This window comes from Accipiter gentilis, chromosome 13 (genome assembly GCF_929443795.1).
Source record: "Accipiter gentilis chromosome 13, bAccGen1.1, whole genome shotgun sequence".
Lineage (NCBI taxonomy): Eukaryota > Metazoa > Chordata > Aves > Accipitriformes > Accipitridae > Astur > Astur gentilis.
This window is the reverse complement of record NC_064892.1, coordinates 15886676-15907371: the sequence shown is the minus strand read 5'-3', so window position 1 is coordinate 15907371 and position 20696 is coordinate 15886676. Positions and strand designations below refer to the sequence as shown.

Here is a 20696-nt window from a genome sequence, read left to right as displayed (position 1 = left end):
TAAGCCTTAATTTTCTGTATCTCAACTCCATTGTTATTGACTCTTTACTGTCACGGTGTTATCTGCTTAAAAACCTTAATCAAAGTCAAGTTGTCTTTGTAGGTCTCAGACACATGAAAGTCAACCTACACAGGAAATGTGCACAAAGAAAAATCTCTTCCTCCTTCTTTTCCCGGGACTGAGCCTAATAGTGATTGGCAAATGAAAACCCAAATATTGTTTATTCTACACCCTTGATACAAGACCCCTGGCTTATATCTAGCATATTTTCTATAGTATTTATTGTCTTAGGAGAACTCTTACGTAATTGGTGTTACTGATCAAGCTAGCTGAAGTTGTGGAAATCCTGTTGCTTTCCACAGATCTGGTGGTGATATCGTAGCTGGAAGATAAAATACTGTATCTAGGGGACTATGTTTATAATACTGAAAAATACTGAGTAAAGATGTATGAAGTGATAAGCGTTACTGTTGCTTGCTTGTGAGAATTGCACTGACGTTTTTAGTGATATGAACCTTTTAATGACTGAAGATAAATTTTTTCAGTGCACTGGCTTTTTGCACATGAAACACCTAGCATAGACCTTACAATAGTTTAGAAGGGCAAATGAGGATCTTCGGAAATGAGGTAAATGATGCTTTCAAACAATGGGCTATCCTTGCATTTTAATTGTTTTTGGGAATTTAATAGTAAACATTTTAAATTTTGAATTTTTCTGTAACATTTTTACATGTGACAGATTTGTCTATTAAACATAGTGGGTTTTGTCTTGAAAGAATAGCTTTAATATTTTTATAAACATTTCTTCATATTTTTTTTATGAAGAATCCTACAAATGAAGAAGAAAAATTAGAAATGTTGAGGTATGTTTGCAGATACAGTAGTGATGCAGTTAATGCATTTTACATTTTTCTTTCAGTTTTTCATTAATTTCTAAATACTGTCATGTTTTATATGAACAAGGAAGTAAACCTCAAGTCTCTTTGTATGTATCGTCTAAGTCAAGGTCATGAGTTACTGGACAGGTACAATCCTTTCTGCCTATTCCCTTTTGTAAATTTAAAGCAGGGTGGTTTAACTTTGTGTATTGCCATCACTGTCTGGTTTTTGGATCTCTTTTGAAGGGTCACAGATGTAATACCCAGGTCTGCATCTGGGTCACAGGAATAAACACTGGCTCACTGGTACAGCACGGGTGACAGCGATTACAATAGCTTTCTGGTTCTTTATGTGGGCACAGGTTGTGGCATGTGGGCAGTTTCCTTTCTTTTTGGCGCGGGCATAGAGGGACATAAGGTAGTTCGTGCACAAATTGGTTTCGTTATATAGGGCACCAGTTTTACCGTGCTGAACAAAATACAATGAATAGTAAAAACCAGCAAAATGTAACTGATTTGCTCCACTCGGGTTTTTCTCCAAAGATCTTGGTAGGCCAAAATGTAAGGTTGAGTCTGCACGAGGGTAGCGCAGGAGGGGAGGGTAGGAAGAGGGCTGTCCTTTCTGGTGGCAGCAGGCGGTTGGCGTGGCTGAGCCTGTGTTGTGAAGCTGTGGGGTCTTTAGGTTCTTGAAAGATGCACAAAGCCAAAAGAAAGATGTACGTCATCTGTGCAGTGACACTAAGTCATGTCATGTAAGGGACAGCTTCGGGCTGTGGCACGCATACATGCCACGTCTAGTAAGTCTTCTAATCCTATTAAAAAAGGTGGATGTTCAGTAACAGGAATAACATGCCTTCAAATAGCAGGGTTCTTATCAGAAGTCAGCTGTGATGTGGCCAAGCTAGATGTTCTTTTCATGCTACTTTAAAAAAGAGAAACTCTATGCACTCTCTCAGCTTGTTCGTGTCTGAAAAATGTGATAGGAACCACATCAGGTTCATCTGGGAAATCAAGTGCTACATTAATACAAAGCGTTAGTAGCAGTCTTCTACATGAGAATATGAGGTACTTCTGACAAATGGCTAGTTCCAGGCTTATTTTGAAACTTTCTTCCCAGTGACAGTGTTGACAAAACAGGGAAGATGGGGCAATGGGTAATGTCATCACACCTAACTTTGTGACACCTCAGTGCTCAGTTTACAGCCGTAGGTTTGAATGTTCTATTGAGTTTCATAGTCTCAGATCTTCTTCTCGACTTCAGGTGGGTCAGCTACTTTGGAAAGGGGAATAAACAAATGGGCGTATATCAGTACACCCACGTTAGGCAAGCCTTTTTCAAATGGAGAAGAAAAGTAATCCTGAGACATTATGAGTAAAAAAAGAGTGAAAAAAAATTGGCAGCTTGTTAGGTCGGAGAGACACTGCCAGCTCTTCCTACTGAAACTGAGCTACTGCACAGCCAAGACTGTGGGTTTGAGCTGCCTCAGGCTTAGGTGTCCCACTTCCTGGACAAGTACTGTCACAGCTAGCTGATTTTAGTAAAATAGGCACCCCCTTCGCCAGCTGTGTTTTTAATGGAAATGACTAATTTCTTCTGTTTTGTGCTGAAGTCATTTCAGACTTGCACAGGCAGGGCTCACACAGCACGTGTCAGGATGCGGATGCCTTACAGCTTTGAGATTTACAGCGAAAGTGGAAAATATATTTCCATTTTAACATTTAACTGTTTTATTCCACTTAAGCATCGTTTCCATTATTGTAGGCTAAGATTAACCTAAAACTGATACAGCCTAACTTAATTCTCAATCACTCCATAGCCAAAACATTAGATATTGAGTCACCCCCCCCCCCCCCGTCACCCCCCCCCCCCAATCCCATCCCTGGCTGTGCCTCCTCCAACTGTGTTTGGAATGGACAGAATGATTTAGAAGACAAGTCTCCAAACTTGGAGTGGTGTAGACCCAACAAAATCTGGTCAATAACCTGTATATTACTTCATTTCTGTTTGTAATCCCGTTTTTCTTTTTCTTGAGTTACCGTTCACGGTGCTTGCCAGAGATTGGTCATCTTCCTTGTTAAACGTGGCTTTCCAGTAAAAAAACTGAAGAAAAATTTTGGTCTCCAAGTATTGTATGGTAACTTAACACATTCACAAACATAGTTTGTCTGTTTTAGCTTTGAACAATATTTTACCTTTTGACAGTAGTCCTATTAATGTTGACTGATTATTGTTGTAGGAGAGGTCAGAATTGTGCCCTTGGTAAGGATGTATATGTAGCTTGAATTATTGAATGTGTTTTTGCTTTTCCCTGATTAATCTGAAAAGGTTATGTAGAACAGCCTTGAGGAAAGGTTGTTGACAAGAGGATGCTTACAGTATCAGTTATCTCCTTATTGCAGAAAATAAGCTGTTTCTTTTGTTGTTTGTTTTTTTTAAAGTAGCACAAGCTCATGTTTAAGCCTTGCTTTGGTAATGGTTAGTGTAGTTAACAGTTGCCATCTTTGAGGAGTGAGTGATGCCTTTGGTAAAGCATGACACAATTGGGATAAGAGTCCTGGGTGATACTGAGGCCAATTGTCCGTTTTGATCTTGGTACTTGGAATCAATTGTCTTATTTTGGAATTTAAGGGAAAACAGTGCTTAAAGTATTTTTAAGGAGTGTACTAAAGCATTAAGACTCTTAATCGGAACTCCAGAGTTGTGGTCACAAGGTTGATTTGCATCAAATGCATAGAATAAATGATTAGGAAAAAGACTTGCACAAGTTGTTTACTCTTAAGAACCTGTTCCAAATTGTAGAATGAGACTGCATAATTTGAATAAAGGAGCAGGCCACTAAAGCCCTGCTGTGCTGGGCCACAGTGGTGATGAAAGTGTGGCCCATGTAGCTTTCTCACATACCTAAATGTCTGCTACTTTGCTTTTTTTTTTTCTTTGCTTTTTTTTTTTTTTTTTTTAAATACTCCCTATGGTCTAGAGGTAGCACTAGTTTGGTTGTCTTCTGCTAGCACTAGTTTGGTTGTCTTCTGCTCTTTTCCAAAGAAGTGAGCTTCCTGGACTGCTACTGTTTTTGTTTTGGTTTTGTTTATCTGCCTTATAATCAACCAACCTGCTGGAAAGTGCCTGCTTCCAGATGTATGCATCATCCGTCTAGCAACTGAATGGTCCAGAGAATTGTCCTCTGGGCCACATGTTTTGTAGGTTTGCTTTAAAATGCTTAGTTGGCACTCTGTAACAGTAGGGTTGAAAAAACTCGGTACTACCTGTTGAGACATAAACATGCATTCTTTAAAGAAAGGGCCTTTAACGTTCATTGCTTTTGTGTGAGTTGTGTTTGTCTTTGCTACTAAACCTTATCAGAGCTGTGAATCCCATAGCAGATGGAAGAGAAAGACCACAAATCAAAATGAGAATCTTCAGTAGAGCGTGTTCTTCTGCATGCAATGTACAATAAGTGTGTTCAGCTGGTGGTGTATGTGTGTGGGTTTTTTAAGCTGTTGAAATTTCTATCTGTATTATCTCTGTAAATAGAGGAGCTCATGTACTCCATTTCCAGTTACTAAGAAAATGAGTTATGCTGAAAAAGTCAGGCACGATTGACCCACTAATAAGAATAGAGAGTTTGCTGTTATTAATAATATCCTCTGTTTTATATTTTATTTAATTAATGATTTCATTTTGGGCTACTCTGTACTGTTGAGTAGGCAACTGTTGCTCTTGGCTAGTTTTATTCAAGTACACAAGCGATAAAACTTCTGTGTTGTCAATAAAGTTGAGACGTTTGGTTTTTCTTCAGAGTTTCCTTGCAGAATTTTCAAGGACACTTACTTACATGTGATCTAGGAGACACAAACTCAAGTCCTTTTTTTGCTGCTTTTCTCAAATCAGAGACTTCAGGTGAAACTGTAAGCTGCTTCTGCAGTTCAGTTTCCGTGATACTTCTGCAGGAAGAAACTCCTCTTTTTCATTATCTTTCCCTTTGTAAAATGAATTTGCCATTTTTAGCACCCTCCTGCATTGTCTTCCTTAGGAAGCTTTGTGTGTGAGCCTTCCTACTGTACTTGGGCCTTTAAGTAAAACATACATATAATATATTTAGAGAAATGTTGGGCTTTTTTCAATCAACATTGAATTCGTCAGCCCAGATGAATGTAGGCTAAAATAGAAGCTGGCACTAACCATTGAATATTGAGTTTACTCTTGGTGACAGCCCTGTCCATTTCCTAATTTTACAGGCTTTCCTATTCCCTCTACTTTTATGGTTTTGTATGTGCTGTGCAACTTCAGGGTGACCGGGATCCACTTTCTGTAGTGATTCTGTAAAGCTGCTGGTAAGTAAAGACACGACCTTTTGACTTGCAGTTCTTGGAGCTGTCACTGATGGTTTACTGAAGCTGTCAGCTAGTGGCAGCTGCCAACAAATCCTGATGAAGCATTGTCCATCGCCAGGGAAGATAGTGAGAATGAGCAGGAAGCATCGTTGTGTGAAACCTGGGACCTGCCCACATGTTGGGTACTGTATTGCCGTTCTGGTCTCTCACAAGAGGAGCTACAGAAGGTAAAGGGAAGCAGACTTGTTAGAAGTGGTGTCTGAAATGGGTGGTGGAAGTGATCGACGCTTACAAAGTCACCAAGGCAGTGAATAAAGCAGTTGTGGAGCTGTTATTCACCAAACTGTGCAATATTAAAACTGGAGAGTGCTCACTGAAGTTTGATTTAAATCACGGAAAAGGAACTACACAAGCTGAAGTGAGCATATGCAGTTTGTTAATACACAAGATCATTGAGGCAGATAGTACTGGCGGATTCAGGAGCACAAATTCATGCACATCAAATCCATAACAGATGCAAATGGAATAGGCAGAGATGTACACTTTACCAGCCATAATACAATGGCTGTGAATGTCGGGGAAGCCTGAGGAAAATGGATGGCAAGTAAGTGACTAAGGCTCGTGTGCTGTCCATCAGCGGTGACGATTGTGTTGGAGACGGAACACTTCCTTAGACTGACCGCTGGTCTCAGTAGCATACTTCTGTTTTATTAATGGGTCTCTTACTTGTGACTAAAAAGCATTCGAGGAGAACCTCATTTTGTACTTTTTTAATAGAATTTCAACCAGTTCCTCAAGCTGTCCTTGAGTTACCATTTGACAAACAGAAGGGTACATGGTAATCTTTTCAGTAACTTCTATACTCTAGAGTAGATCAGAGTTGCAATATATCATTGTGTACAAGCTTTAGAGTAAGGTTTTACCAACTTTTTTCCTAGAAATATTTTTTATAGTCACGCTTGAAGATTTGAAAAATGTTGGTCCCAGGCGTAGTCTTTGTTAGTATTAGAGACATCAGGTTTTTGTTGACAAATTTATCAATTCCTATAACAATGCAATAGGAAAAACTCTTGGAAACTATGCCCAATTTTTAATTTTACAATAAATATGAAACATATATCTGCCTGGATCGTACTGAAATTTGAGTATTCGGAATTATTTCTGATTAATTCTTTAGTAGAGAAGAAACCTAAAAAAAAGTTGAGAGAAATGGATATATTTTAAAGGATAACACTACACTTCTAGTAGCATTAGTCCCAGAATATTTGCTCTTTTAAAAGAGTTCTTATATTGACACATGGTATGTTACTGTTCTTTACTAATAGCTCTACTTTTGCTGTTAATATGGGGTGTAGGAAGGAATAGATGTCTTAGAAGCCATGGAGAGTGAATGCAAATGTGTATGTTGTGCTGTTAAAGATGTAATTAATTGTTTAAATCTGGATTGTAATCCACAAAAAATGAAAGAGCAAGTAAAATGTTATATGTAAAGTAGCCATTGGGATGGAGAAGGAGGTGTATGTACCTATATATATATATCTATGCACACACATTATATATATATATATAAAAAAATTAACTTTTTTCCTTCATAAAGTCCTGATCGCAGTTGTTGTGGTGTTTTGTGTTGTGGTTTTTTTTTTTTTTTTTTTTTTTTCTGACATGCTTATAAGCTGCTTTTAAAGAAAAAAAAACCCTTGAAAAATCCAGTAGGTTAAAGATCCTGGGTTAAAGAGAACTGACTAAAATGATTTAACTATCACTTAAGTGAAGTGCATGTAAAACACTTTCACTTGCTATTGATCACTTTATTTTTACATGAGGAGTCTCACTTTGGCAGAAGAGCCATTCTGTTGCAACATTCTTTTCAACAACATTCAGTATAAATCTCTTTGGATTCTTTTCGGTAGAAGTTTGCCTCCAGAGGTTGTCGGTTTCCATGGTACCTAATCCTTATTTAGCAGACACACTTGGTATTTCTGCACAGCTGTGGAATGGCAGCAAGGGACTTCTGTTCTGCTTTCCTGCTTCTAGTGCAGATTTTACACCTTTGACCTTCTAACATACTTACTACTGTTGAAAACTTGCTGCAGAGATGCATCAAGAAAAAAACCCATACTGTCATGAAGGGCTATTGCTAGATCTGGGTATGTGATAGTTGATGCTTGCCAAGTGATGGGGTGGTGGGAAAAAACCTGATGTGGGTCTGTTCTGTGCAGTCGGGAATTCTGATCAAATTTGATCACTTAGTTTTGAATAGATAAAAGCAAAAAGTAGCTGAAAGTTGCTGGACTCTTGTGTTTTACGGGAATGTACTGAAGTGCCTTATAAGCTTAATTGCTTAGTACCTTAGTAGAGCATTTATTAGTCTGAAGGCTCCCCGATCTCTAGAGGATAATGTTTCTCTGGAGTGTTGTGGCTGGGGCCAGGACCGTGTTTCAGGAGAGTGTTTGGTGCTGCCTTCCTACTAGCTGGTCTGCACGGGTTTGTGGCAGGTTGGTGTTACAACAGGAATCTGAAGAAAAAGTCATGAGGTTGTTGTAAACTACCTTATTGGTAGAGTATAAAACTGATATTGAGGACAAAGCTAGTAAGTTAGAATACTGTGTGGTTTGTTGGTTTTTTGTTTTGATTTTTTTTTTTTCAAGAATTTTGCAAAATTGTGAAATATTTCTTTCAAAGGCTGTTGTGGATATGGGTTTTTTTCTTGATAAACAAGTAAATTAAAATATTTATTTTGCAGAAGGATTTATTTATCTCTTCCATTCTTACAATTCTTATCTAAGTGTTATTACAGACTATTGGTTTTAGTTTTGATTGTTCAGTGGCTACCAGTGACCTAAATTAGGGCTGATTGATCTTAACACTTGAATGGCATTTATGGGTTAATGGTATAGGTTTTATGGGGTTTTCTAAAAATAAAAAAGTAATAGTCAATAGCGTGAGCTGTTGAGACTATTAGGTGTCATTCAGAAACAATAGAGATTGGTAAAGAGAGGTCAAAGCTGTCTCCAACATGAAGTATTTTTATAACTGGTTCAGAATTAAACTTTGTTTCAAGATTTCCTTTTGTTTTTTCCCTTGAAAATCCCAAGGCTAGTATTTTGCTATTTACAGATTAATAAACCTATTTTTAGACTACTAGAGCTAAAAAAAATGCAAAATGTTGTTACAAATCAAGCATTTAATACACAGCCTGTATTTGTTCAAGTGAAATTATTTTTATGTAAATAGAGAATTCTGCTTTCAAGCCTCGATCTCAAGCCTCGTTTGTAGGGAACAGTTTAGTACATATTTACAAATCATTAACAGTAGGCAGGTATAAAAGACCCTTGAATTTTTCAGCAAACAAAAATATCAGGTGTAATAGAGAGGTGGGAAGCTTCCTGAAAGCTTAATGAAGATGATAGCAGTTTTCTTTTTAACTTACTGTTGGGTTACATCTCTCATATTTACTACAGTAGAATTTCTGTGGAATAAATACCTGTGTACCAGTATGGAAGATGTCATGAGTCTAATGCAGAAATGTTGGAATACTTTTTGTGCACTGCACAGGCAATCTTGAGATGAGTCTCTCATGCCCTTCCCTCCAGCACGAAGAGCTGCAGTAAAGTGGATGTTTTTGGTTGACCTTTTCACATAGTCTGAAAAACTGACTCTAGAAGACCAAAATGTTAACTTCTACAAAGTAAAGACGGTGAACCTCTGTTGTTAAAAGTGTTGGGTTTTTGTGGAGTAAGCGTACCGATTGACTGGTTTGCGTATGAAGGTTGAACTTGCATGATCTACTTGGTTGTTTCCACCTTTTTACTTAAAGCAGAATATTAGATCCAGTGTTACGGAGCTTCTGTGCATTGTATTTGTTTTAATGCAGTTTGAAAGAACGCATGAACTGGTCAATGTGAGGTCAAAACTGGAGAAGCCAAGCTTCTTCAAAAATGTAATATCATTTGAAAGGCTAAAAAGGAGGACGTGTTAGAAGTGCTTGTAATTTGCAGTTGCTATTGAGAATGCTGTGAAGCTTTGTGGTACCCCAGGCAGAACCATCACTACTAAAACTTAAGCAAAAGCTTACCTAAAAGTCATGCTTTGTCAAGATGAGCTAGTAGTAAAGGTATAAAAGGAAACAGGAAAAGAAAGCTGGCTAGTTGTTTGTTTGGTTGGGTTTTTTTCCCCCATGTGGAAGTATCTTTGCATAATTTTATGCTACACTAAAGAAATTATATAAATAGCATGAAAATAGTGTATGTTTATAAAGAAGGTCTTTTAAAATGCTTGCAATGTGCTGTTGAAGTTACGTTGGAATAATTTTATAATGTACTGGTTTCTGTAAATCATTTTATGAAACAGGAAAGCAGCAGCTTCTAAAACGTGCATAAAATCAGGTAATAGAAATAGTGACTGCTGTTTGTGTGTTACACTGAGTGTGACTAAAGCTACAGTGTGCTGCTTTAATACACTATCAGAAAACATCGTTCTGATCTTGTGTATGTATGGTACGGGTGGCATAAACCATTTTACATCCTTTTTCCTGATTTTTTTTAAAACTTGGCATATTTTAGTAACTTGCCTATATTGCCACTCTTGAGTCAGTTTATCACAAATGAAGCAAACTGTTTATCCAGGCAAGCTAACTTTTGTAGGACAGACAAAATTACCATCTGCAGGTAAATGAAAAGTGATAAGCAGAGAATGAGATCTTTCTCCCGGTTTAAGCTTTTATTTTGAAAAGCCTAAGGAGTAAAAGCATCTGCATCAGTCCCCCCAGTAAAGGCTTCTGTACTAAGCAGTTTCTTGTGGTTCATGTTTTTTGTAGGGTATCAGCTGATTTCAGGCACTGCACTGCATCTGATTACTTTGAAAATAATTACACAAATAAGATAAAAGACTTAAGGAAATAAATTACAGGAGGAGATGCAATACTTTTTAAAATAAATTATTTATTAAAAAAAAAAAGTTATAAAATAAAGGTAGCTGTATTTTCCACAATATTTTGGTGCTGAAAGGTCTGACACGTATTTTAACTTCTTCTGAAATGAAATGGTGAATCATTGTTTTATAGAGCTTTTCCTGTACTGTACGCTCGTTAGTAGTTACCATGAGATTTTGAGTCATTGGTAGCAGAAGAGTCATTGTTCCTTGACTGAACTTTGAATTTTAAGTGTCCTAACGTAGATACATCTTTAGAATATAAGCCTCGTGAGTTTTGAGCCTGTAATGCAGTGTAGTTCAAGGGCTGCGAAAACAGGGATTGAAATACTTGTATAAACAGTTTAAAAGTGATATGTCTAATAACAAAATATTCCCTTTTTAAATTGTAAAACTCCATGTAATCAGTCAGATAACCTGCATACAGACCAAGATGTGAAGGAAAAAAAATGTCTTTGCGTCCTGCTTTTAAGATGCAAGGGTGGGAGGCAGGGAAAGGTACTAATTTACAGTTGTCTGTAGTTTAACAGGTCCTGGCAATTGTTTTGACCATAATCTTGGCAAAAGCAGCTGTATTGCTTACTACCATATACTGGTTCACTGGGGGCTTGGGGGTGGGGCTAGGATGATGAACTGTGAGTTCTCCTTAGTCCTTTAATTAAAAAAGTGGCCAAAATAATCTTACTATTGGGGAAAAAAACCCCAATCCTTAGATACGATTGGTATACTTTTAATGTTAAATGCTGTTTCAGGTAGCCTGTAAGTACATAGCATAAGTAATGCCTTGAAACAGACGTTTTCTGTTCCCTTCTGAATGTTTTTAGCTTGGTTTCTATGGCAATGAAACCTATGCAGAGTGTCAGGCCTCTTCTTCCCCTGTCTCCAAAAATAACTTCTAAATTTACCAGCCAGTGTAAGCCAAAATTAAACAGGGAGGGGGAGGCTCAAAGGTAGTTGGATTCCTACTGGTTTCAAGCAAACTGGTGACTCCACAGATGAGAATGAGTGCCCTGTGAAGACAAGACAGAGTTGCTGCAAGACAAAATGATATAACCACTGCTGTTTACGCTGCTGGCATAGGCAAAATTTCCAGCTTGCTGGAGCAAGTTCTGCTGTAGCTGTGGGTTTATATTGTTTTGGTTTGGTTTTTACCCCAGTGGAGTCCCTGGAGGGGCGCTGCCTTGAGGAGAGACTTGGAGACAAGACACTTGAATGAGAGCTAACAAAAGCTGGTTTCTGTTCGTGGAACAACTTCTGTTTGTTTTTCTAGCTGTAAACACTCAAACTGCCTAATCCACTTCTTGTGATCTTTGTGATGGGGTATTCTGTAAGGAGTCTTACAATTTTTCTTTAAGTTGCTGCATTAGGTTAACCTTGATGCCTTTCAGAATTTCCGAAAGGTCTGTATAGTAGAAGACAGGATAAATAGAAATGGTTGGTCCCTGAATATGAGTCCTACATAATAAAGACCTTTTGAATGCACTAAAGGGCATAATGGGACTCTTTTGTATGGAGCCCTTAGGATGGAATTTTTCTGTTTCCTAATTGCAGTTGCTGTAACAGTTGAATGACTTGTTAACTTGGTCTTTGAAGGCAAGAAGTCTCATGTGCCTGTTCTCCCATCCTCATGTTACCTCCTCCATTTGTAACTGTTATTAAATTGCAGATAATTTGGAGAAAGGTATCTTTTAAGAAGGCATGTAGAATACACAAAATTAATTCCCTTGGTAATGGCAAAGTGGGTTTTGAGCATTAATATGCTCTTTGACCAATGAGCTGCTGTGGATCTCTGTGTGTCTTCAGGATAGTGACAGCACATACTATGGCTTGGTAGGGAGAAGAAGTTGCAGTGACTGAAGTGAAGGGCAAAAGGAGAAGAAGAATGGAGGTAACAAACAGAAATCCATTAACCTAGGCTTTACTTCTTCCTCTGCTCACAGACCAGGTTGTTGTGGTGGGGTAGTCAGAACTACACACATCTTAAATGAGGGTGTGTGTACCAGCCGTTAGTGTAAAAGTATGCCAGAAATGTTCTGGTTTTTGTCTCACTGCTAATCAAATGACAGTTTTATTTAAAAATGGTTTTATTTTAGCTATATCCATTGCAATACTAGATGTTTCTTGTGAATGACTGTACTTAATTTAGAACCATAACATTTATAGCTCTCAGGCTGTTTTTCTGACCTGCTCAACCTTTTTAGAATTGAGTGTTTTGTCTTCTTACTTGCTTGCTTTATCCCTAAATATATTCGGTTATTTTGAAGTGGTTTTATTTTCTTTGGCCTTAACTACTCTAAATGGTTATACATATTTCTCAGGTTACTACTTCTGCATCACTGATTAGCCATTAAATGACCTGATTGCTCAGTACCAAAAACCCGTCAATAACCTCTATCAGTTCCATTGAAGGTGACTTCTCCTTAATCGTATGTGCTCATATGTGTATTGTGCCTGTGTGTGTGTATATATATATATACATATACACACACATACATATTTGTGTGTATATATATGTAGATTATATGTATAGATAAACCTTTTAATCTTTAAGCTATAGTTATTTGAATACAGTATTTGGAGGGACTCCTGAAAAACAGTGAACAATTCTTTAGCAAGTAACTTTAACACTTTTTCTAATTTGTGTTAACGTATTTTCAAACATGGGTTTCTCTAGGTTTGCTTTATTAACAACTCAGAGTTGGGCCACCACCACAGTCAATGGCAACCTTCCAAAAATTTCTCAGTCTTGTATACCTTTTTACCACCTATTATCCCAGGCCAAAGTCTGTAATTTTCCAGTTGATCTCGGTTCCCATGTTGTTATCATTCATCATCTTATCTCATCAGTTCTCGTGTCCCGGTTCTTCTGAAGTTAGTGGTCGTAGGCAGAAGGTCTCTGGTCACCACAATCGCTTACCTTCTTACACATCAAGGATCACCTTTGAATTTCTGAAAATCACTTAGGCTATTCTATTAATTTATCTTGCTCTAAAGCTAATCACTTACTCCTGTGTCTTAGACCTAAGATGTATGATCCTTCTTCTTTTGATTCAGCTTGACTGGGTTTTAAGCCAGCCACGGTGAGGGCTACACATGAGACAAATAGGCAGCTTATGCATATTGTTTTATAAGCACCTGCATTTTATTGATCACATCTAAAGCAATCTGTAATCGTTAGTTATATGTCTGATACGAACAGTCTTAGAAACAATGAGGCTTAAGGCCTAGTTCCCTTTACATTTGACACATTTAGAGAGAAGAGCGTGGTAGAAGCCATAGGAGAATTGCATGGAGTTGTTGTGTTCCACTAACTTCTTTGAAGCATTTTCTGTTTTCCCTTGAACTATCTTTTCAATTTACCTGCCTACCATTGAAATGTCTTCCATGTTTGTAATTCCTGCTGTAATCCTTAAGTTTTCATTAGAAAGAAAGGCGCGCAATTTTTGACCTGCAGAAGTTGACTGTGAGCCAGCAGCGTGCCCTTGCCACAAAGAAGGCTAAAGGCATCTTGGGCTGGACTAGGCAAAGCGTTGCCATGAGGTCAAAGGAGGTGACCCTTTCCCTCTGCTCAGCACTGGTGAGGCCACAGTGCTTTGACCAGGTCTGGGCTCCCCAGTATGAGAGAGGCGTGGGCATACTGGGGAGAGTCCAGCAAAGGGCCACCAAGGTGATGAAGGGCCTGGAGCATCTCTCCTGTGAGGACGGGCTGAGAGAGCTGCGACTGTTCAGCCTGGAGAAGAGAAGGCTCAGCGGGATCTCGTCAGTGTATATTAATACCTGAAGGATATTTATATACAAAGAGGACAGAGCCAGGCTCTTTTCAGTGGTGCCCAGTGACAGGACCAGAGGCAGCAGGCACAAACTGAAACACAGCAAGTTCCCAGATTCCCTCAGGAAACGCTCTTTTTTCTTCTTCTTAATTTATTTTTTTATAACGTGAGTGTGACTGAGCACTGGAACAGGTTGCTCAGGGAAGTCGTGGAGTCTCTATCCGTTGGAGGGCCTCAAAAGCCATCTGGACATGGTCCTGGGCAACTGGCTGTATGTGGTTGTGCTTGAGCAGGGGGGTTGGACCAGATGGCCTCCAGAGGTCCCTTCCAACCTCAGCCATTCTGTGAACTGTGATATATTCGGGACACAAAGCAATTTTGGTGCGAATGTTACACTACTTAACAAGGAATTTAGCATTCTTTCTTCTTGGAACGTGCTTTTTTCAATAATCTGATTGTACTTTGCTTGCTATGAAATTAATTGAGTTGTATTCGTAATATTTTTGTTATTGAAATTAAAATAATGATTTTCTGTAGGGTGTTTGCAGAAACTACCAATTTGAAGTTACAGAATTCTTTTTTTCAGATACGTTCAATTTACTAATCTTATTTTCTGGGTTTTTAATGTGGTGCTTCAGTAGTTGCCTTCTAGGCATCTTGTAGTTTACACTAGTGGGAACTAGCACTTTTTTGTTTAACGCTAGTACACTTTCTTCTTAAAGTTTGATTCGTATTCTAAACACTATATAGTTAGCTAAAATAATAAAAAATACCTTCTCTAAGAAAAGATATTAGTTGGTGGATCCAAATTCCATGGTTTTAATCAACATTCTTGCTTATCCAAATTCTTATTTCTGTATAAGCTTAACTGGACATGTTAACTGCATTTTAAAAGGCTAAACAACCAACCAAACAGGCAGCTTAAAGTTTTATAGGGAAAGGATTCTTTCCAGACTATAAAGAAAAGCAGAATGTTTTGAAAAGTCTTAGAATTTGAGTGGGCAAGCTCTCTGACAAGATGCAAGAGTATAGGAATCCTAGTTACAGAAGCAGAAATGTGTCATATTTTTTTGTTTCTTCTAGATTAATCCAATAAAAGATAGTGTTGCTCATCTGTTGTATTTAAAAATGGGTTAATACATTTTATGAATGTATTGAAGAAAAAAATGTAATAGTGTGAAAATATTCATATAATATAAAGTACTTTATAGTCATCATTTTCCCATGTAGTAAGCATTAAAACCCCCAAATTTTTAAGACTTTCTGAACATCAGTGATGAAAAGAAATCAATTTCGGGGTTGGGGGAATTAAAAAAAAAAAGGGGGCAGTTAAGATTATCTTTAGCTGTTTGCTTAAAAGGTTTTAACTGGACTACTTAAAGTAGTCATGTGCTGTTTTGTAAATACTTTTTGTTTTGTTGAAGATGGTTCTGCAAGTCCTAGGTTGTCATGGAAAGTGTTCCCTGAACCCGTCTGAAATCTGTGTGTTTTTCTTGAAAGCTTCACAATGAGGATGACCCCCCAGAGTCTTCAGGAGCTGAGCAGCCTTCCACATCTGCAGAGACGACGCAGGCTCCCCAGACGGCAGCCTTGTCTGAAGCAGATACTTCCCCTCCACCCTACTGTAGCATAGCTGTAGAAGCAGCTGCAACCTCAGGTATTTTTCTTGCATAACCGCTTGTCAGGGAGGAGTGTGTATGAATCAGCACTTGGTTCAAAGTGGTACGCTGCTGCAGTATGGTTGGGGTTTTTTTTTCTCCTTCTCCTATGCACACAATTGCAGTAAAAAGCTATGCTTTCATGCACAGCCTTTTGTCTGGTTTGTTCAGAAGAAGCAGGCTTCTAAATTACACCGATTGTTCCAAATTACTAGAGTAAATGGATGTTCATTAATTAGTGTAATAGGTTTTATTTAAGTCTGCTCATAGTTCTGTTCCACATTTAATCTACATCTTTGAGTAGTGCTCCATTATTAGACCTCATTAGCAATTTTCATTTCTTCTTTCTAGGAAAAAAAAAAAAAAAAAAAAAAAACCAACCAAAAACCCACACCAAAACAAAAAAACCCAGAAAAAACAAAGCACTGGTTTGTCAAAGCTCAGACTTCTTAAGTGCGTGCCATCGTTTGGTGAAAATATTGCCATGAAAACATTCATTTTGCTTTAAAGGCTCTTGATAAAACTTCTTGTGGAAAATGAGTAACGGGTATTTTTCTGCTTTTATTCACTGCTCCCTTTCTCATGTGGTTGTGACTTTTCTTTGGGGTATGGGAGACTTAGCAGCAGGCAACATTGAAGTCCCTGTTTAAGCAAAGTTGCTTGGATTTGCGTCTCCCATGTGCCAAATAAATATTTTAAAATGAACCTCCAAACTAATTTTATTAAGTTGATTAAAGGAGCAATTTCCTGTCCCTGTTCCGTGAGACAGTGATTGCAAGTATAATACGTAGCAATGCAGAATTATCCCTATATATAACATCTTTGTGTTGGTGTGCTGACAAATCTTTTTACCATGTGACCTTTGTAGACAAATCTTTACCACGTAAGCAATCTTGTTACAAACTACTGCTGGCTGTAGGAGGAAGCTCAAGGTGTATTTTAAATAGTTTTATTCATTTTGTTAATAATTCCATTCTTTATGATGATGTTCTACTATTTCAATATATAAGAATGAAGTCTCTGGTCCATTTTGGTAGAAGGAACATTTTTAAAAGAATGTAGTAAAACTGAAATCTTGGAAGAACTGATTTTCATAGAACAACTGGAGGTAGCAACAAGGCCATGCTAATGAACATACAGCATGGTTATTACTGGACTTAAGTAACTAATTGATCTTGATAATGAAAAGCTTTTTTTTTAGGATGTTTCTGTGCACGTCTTTTGTGTGTTTTGATAAAAAGCCTTTGGTTGGAATGCCTAGGGATGTAACTCGGCAAATATTTTTTGTTCATAAATTTGTTGGCTCCTTGCAGCATCTAAGTTAAGGTTTCTGCCTTGAGTAGCAACTAAAAGCATCATCAAGCTGTTCGATATTTTGTTTTATAAAAGTAAATTTTTTTTAAAACTTACAAGAACTTGAAATACAAATATAATCAATTTCAGCCTCTCTTGAAAAAAATATACTTTAAAGTTCAGTAGTTATGTGCATGTAAAATTTAATATTGTTGACATCTTTCTGGCTTAAAAATGCATAACCTCTTTATTTTGAACAGAAACACACAATGAATTTTATCCTGTACCACCTCCATACAGTGTAGCTACCTCTCTTCCTACTTACGATGAAGCAGAGAAGGCCAAAGCTGCAGCCATGGCAGCTGCTGCAGCAGAAGTTGCCCAACGAGTAAGTGATACTGTTCCGCTTTATTTCAATTTTGTGAAAGCTAATTTTGTTAGGCTAATTAATTATTTATAACAGTTGGGCCTGTATTATGGCCCATTTATTAAAATAATGGTGGGCTGGTGATTTAAGTATTTCGGATGCTTCAGTTTTGTGTAGATAGTGTTAGCTGTGAAGTACTATGAAAAATGTATCATATTCACTCTTTTCTGAGGCATAGCTGCTGTCTAAACAGCTTTAAAAGCAAAGTTTTGCCCTGTTTTAATACTTTATCCAGTAATTTGTCATCTTTTAATTAAGTATCCACTTCTAATGTTACTTTGTAGAGTTATTCGTGATATTTAGTGTTCCAGATAGTGTAAAAAAAAAACCAAAAAACAAAAAAACAAAAAACTCAAAAAAACCAAAGTACACCTTTAGAGAGGAAGGATAATTCCAACAGTCTGGAAGGAGCAAAACCCCAAATAATGTAGATCTTTTTTAAAAGGAAAGGTCCCTGTGGTTTGTTCCATGAAAACTGTTAATACTGAAGTTCAAAGAAATGTTCCAAGTACTTAAAACAAGCAAAAAAACGCCCACACCAGGAATTGTGGTAAACAATTAAGTAATAGGTATATATTCAGTGTTCATAGTTTTGTAAGAATTAACATTATAAAGAATAGTCTTCAAAATAGAAAACTGATATCTGCAATTAGTATTAAATGTTAGTTTTGCAAGCAAAGTTCTTCCTTTATTTCTGCCAAATTTTGGAATGTGGAAATTGTGCTGTTTCGTAGTATTGACCATAATATACTATAACCAAATTAGGCTTCCAGTGCTGTCACTAAAAATCTCTACCTTGAGATCCAATGTGATTGCATTTTACTGACTGCAGTGTGCTTGTGAGTGGAAAAAAAAATTCTGCTCACCCAATGGGAGGCTGTTCCTTCCTTAACTGCTGTGCAGTAATCACAGTGCACAATGCTCACTTTAAGGTATGCACCGCTAAAGTTAAAGTGGATTTGTGTAACATCACCAGTGAAGGTGTTACACAAATCTGGTTTACTAAAATGCAGCAGGGAACCAGGAACATTTGCATGGTCACCTGCCAAGTTTCTGCTATGAGGTGATGACCTCCAGTTGTAATCTTTTAACTGCTTTAACAGGAGCATGGGTTCTATGTAGTCTGTCCTTACTGCTTGTCATACAAGTAAAACTTTTCCTGAAATACTGGTCTGAATTAAACCCTCAATCTGAAATTACGAACCTTTAAACTTACTTGAAACATTGCAACCCAAACCTTAACTCTTAGGGTACCGTTACCTGTCCTGTGACACTTCAGACAGGACGTGTGCAACTCTCTGGCAAGATCCTTGTTGCTTTTAACTTCATATGTGTAGAACCCTATGGGGTGAAAGTTTCAGACATAAAAGCAATCTTTCGTGACCTGAATTTCACAGGGAAAACCTCAGGCTGGGGTTCAGCCAATTTCAAGAATAAAGCTAAGCAAAAAAAACAATTAAAAAAAAAATAAAAATCAGTGTTTTGCCTTGTCATATTAAGCTTATTTTACTTTGGAGACCTTTCTCACATGTTCAGGTCACTGTGTCAGAAACATCTTTTGTCCTTCCCTAGAAAATCTGCCTGGTTTTGGCAAAATGACAAGTTTTTGAAAAATTGATTTCCACTTGATACACACAGCTTCAAATTTCGTAAATGTGTGGTGATTGTCTTTCATGGACAAGTTTAGACTGCTCATAGCTCTGAAGGGGGTGGGACTGCAGGTGTGCTGTTGCCAGAGAACATTCTCAAGTATTCTGTATCAGAGGAGGATTACAGGACTAAAAGTAGATACACGTTATGACTGCTCTTGACTGCTTTTGGTGAAAACACTGGAACTGAGAGAGAGGAGTTTCTGGTGTGCCCTGAAGTAGTTTTATTTTTCTTGGCCTTCAGTTAGAAGGGAAGAGGAAAGCCACCCAATTCAACTGCAAGGGTATCAGTGGTAGGTGGAAGAAAGAAGGACAGTGAATCTGAGCCTCTGAAGTTCATGTGTTGTGGGAGGAGAATTCTGGTTTTGGTTGGGCAAGAAGTAACTGGTTCAAAGTGAACATAAGCAGAGATCAGAGAGGTCTAAAGTCAAAATGAGAAAAGGCAAGGGTGAATGGAGAGCAGTGGTATGGAGGGAATACAGAGAGATTTAAATGAGAAACAGGAGGGAGAAGGATAAACTGGGATTGGTGGAGAAAAGAACTCAAGTGGGACAACACGTGATACTGCAAGAGGAGCTGAAGCTGGTGTGTGAGAAAAGAGGAGTAGGGAGGGAGAAGGAAACTGGAGTTAAGAGGTAGGAGAGTAGGATATGGTGACGAAGTGAGAAATAAACTTTTACGTAGTCTGTTTTTCCAAAACATGCAGTAGAACTTGACATTCAAGGGCTAGGTGCTGACACCACAAGAATTTCACTTAGGAAAATTCAGTAGGAACACACCATCATTCCCCCAAAGCAGAGATTGGCTAAAATGTTGTAGACTTACGGCAGTGTTAAGTTAGTATCAGAAGTCTACTCAGGTTACCTAAAAGCCACAGTCCTGTTGACTACTAAAGATCTCAAGTTTGGCAGAATTTCTGCTCAGTTTGCTTCTGTGTTTTTTTTGGTTTTCTTTTTTTTTTTTAAAAGCATATGCATGCACACACACAAGCTGTATTAAAGAAGCAGTGTTATGGTTGCAAAGTTGACATTTGGGGAAAAAGTAAGAAATGCTGAAGTTGAGTTACAGTTTTGTACATGATATTAAAATTATGTGCCAATACAGTTTTAATGAATGCCATTTTAATTACCTTACCGTGTGATACTGCTACAAAATCCCTGCCTTATTTAATACCTCTGATGGACTTACACTGGGGTGGACTAAGACTGTGTAATAAGACTGTCTTAATCTGGCAGATGACTGGAATAAGAAAAAAAGGTTATGTTATGGTTGAAGTGGTGGTTTGTCATCTTGAGGGGAAGGATTTTGATCCTTAGCTCTGAATACATGTGGAAGAACAGATAAGTCCTTAAACTTTGCATTACTGTTATGTAGTTAATTGTTTTCTCACTTTCACTGTCTTGGAGATCACAAGCAGTGACAGCTGTAGGCAGCATCTGACTTTCATGTTACACACTTTGCAAAACATACACAAACAATGTAAAGTTTTTTCAGTTTTTATTTCAGCCTTATGAAATTAGTGCTCTTATGAATTTGAACTGTTATGATCTGTGCCTCTAGTTTCTTCCTTGTAAAATGAGGATTTATTGCCTCTTCTTTACAATAATGTGAACAGTTTGAAAAAGCTAGATGTCCTTATGTTGCCTTGAGTGATACATGAAGCTAATAATTGTTTCATGGTATAGTCCAAAGTGTGCAGTAAAGAAGGCTACAAACCTACTCATTGAGCAAAAGAGAGGGAAGTGGTATAAAACAGCAGC

General features: G+C 37.7%; 1 protein-coding gene across 2 annotated transcripts in view; it reads left to right on the top strand.

The window, feature by feature from the left end:
• NDFIP2 (Nedd4 family interacting protein 2) overlaps positions 1–20696 on the top strand; it is a 49931-nt gene that overhangs the window by 4365 nt on the left and 24870 nt on the right. For both annotated transcript variants that reach the window (XM_049816044.1, XM_049816043.1), the window contains exons 2-3: positions 15410–15566; positions 17121–17248. In XM_049816044.1, coding sequence (XP_049672001.1) covers positions 15410–15566; positions 17121–17248 — 285 coding nt within the window. The remainder of the gene's footprint in view (positions 1–15409; positions 15567–17120; positions 17249–20696) is intronic.